The sequence below is a fragment of the Humulus lupulus genome, chromosome 4 (genome assembly GCF_963169125.1).
Source record: "Humulus lupulus chromosome 4, drHumLupu1.1, whole genome shotgun sequence".
Taxonomy (NCBI): Eukaryota; Viridiplantae; Streptophyta; class Magnoliopsida; order Rosales; family Cannabaceae; genus Humulus; species Humulus lupulus.
Window position 1 is genome coordinate 32,563,094 of NC_084796.1, and position 1,655 is coordinate 32,564,748.

A 1,655-nucleotide genomic window follows, 5' to 3' on the forward strand; every position below is an offset into this window, starting at 1 on the left:
GTGAGTGGGAGAGGGAATTATTTTAATAAGTCACATGGTCTCCATTATTGGTTGAACACCGAGAGACATAAAAAGGGCCTTGAGGCGCCTCTGCTTTCGTCCTCCTAAGGAAGGCTTCCGACTATGTTTATTTTATCTCAAGGTTGACTTATCTTATGAGAATAAGATTGATGATGCATTTCAAGTTTGATTGACCCTAAGGCACATTATTCAATTAAGTCATTGATCGAAACTATTGGGTTACACTCTGAAGGTGTATCTAGGCTTTCGAGCGCGACTAGTGCACCTTGACCAAACTAATGGTAGTTCATAAGTCAAAAGATAAAGTTGTTTTAAGTTCACTTATGGATTTGAGAAGTTATCTCAAGGTTAATTTGTAATTAGTCTCACCTACCCTAAGGTTGGTTCATTAATTTTCAAATTAATTTATCGCGGATTAGTTTTCATTTTTTATGTGTTATTTTATATGTGTTCATGCATCACATTTACTATTCCAAAATAATTTTTTATATTTATTATATACGTTAATTTATTCAGTTTTATTTATTTATTTTCAGTAATATGTCTAGCTCAAACCTTGTAACTGCTTTACTATCCAATGAAAAATTAACTAGAGATAACTACATGAAATGGAAATCAAACATGAACATTGTATTGATATGTGTGAACCATATGTTTTTCCTTAATGAGGAATGTCCTGAAGTTCCTAATGCCACTACTGCCGAAACAGCAAAAGAAAAATATGATGGATGGATCTTATCTAATAATAAGGTCAAGTCATATATGCTTGCAATTATGAGTGATGTACTCAGAAAGAAGCTTGAAAATGATGAAACTGCATATGGGATTTGGGAATCTGTACAAGAAATGTTTCGGCAACAATTTGATAAGTACAGACATGATGCTACTAGAAGCTTCATGAATATGAAAATGAAGAAAAATGTTCTATCAGAGAACATGTACTAGAAATGATCAACATATTGCACGATGTAGAAATTCACAGTGCACTCATTTATGAGAGAACCCAAGTAAGTGTAATACTTGAATCTCTCACCACAACATTCGGACAATTTACTACCAACTATGTTATGAACAAGTTGGAGTACAACATGACCCAACTGTTGAATGAGTTGCAGACTTTTGAATCTTTAAACAAAATTTCCATCAAGGTTGGAGAGGCAAGTATTGTTGAGTCCAAACCTACCTCTTCAAGTGGTAAGTCGAAGAAGAGGAAAAGTGTCAAAGGAAATGACAAGGATAAGGACAAACAAACTGAGAAAACCCAACAAGTCTTCAAACACGAAGAACAAGGCTGCTAAGAACTCTAAAAAGAAAGCATCGAAAGGAACATGATTTCATTGTTAAATGGATGGTCACTCAAAAAGAAATTCTCCCAAATGCCTTGCTGACCTGAAAGAGAAAAAGAAGGGTAAATATGATTTGCTTGTTTTAGAAGCTTGTTTAGTGGAAGATGATTTGTCATCTTGGATAGTTGATTTCGGAGCCACTAATCATGTTTGTTTTTCTTTACAGATTCTTAGTTCTACCAGGGAGCTAGCTAATGGAGAAGTGACCATGAGAGTTGGGAGTGGCCAGACGACCTCGGCGGGTGGTTGGGAAAGCTCACCTTGATTTTGATGATAATAAATTTCGTG

At 35.2% G+C, this 1,655-nt stretch overlaps 1 protein-coding gene across 1 annotated transcript; it reads left to right on the top strand.

The window, feature by feature from the left end:
* Window positions 1-561: 561 nt before the first annotated feature.
* Window positions 562-1,319, top strand: LOC133832053 (uncharacterized). The gene is made up of 3 exons (XM_062262443.1): window positions 562-890; window positions 953-1,028; window positions 1,137-1,319. Exons 1-3 carry the CDS (start codon window positions 562-564, stop codon window positions 1,317-1,319), a joined length of 588 nt encoding a protein of 195 aa, XP_062118427.1.
* Window positions 1,320-1,655: the final 336 nt, after the last annotated feature.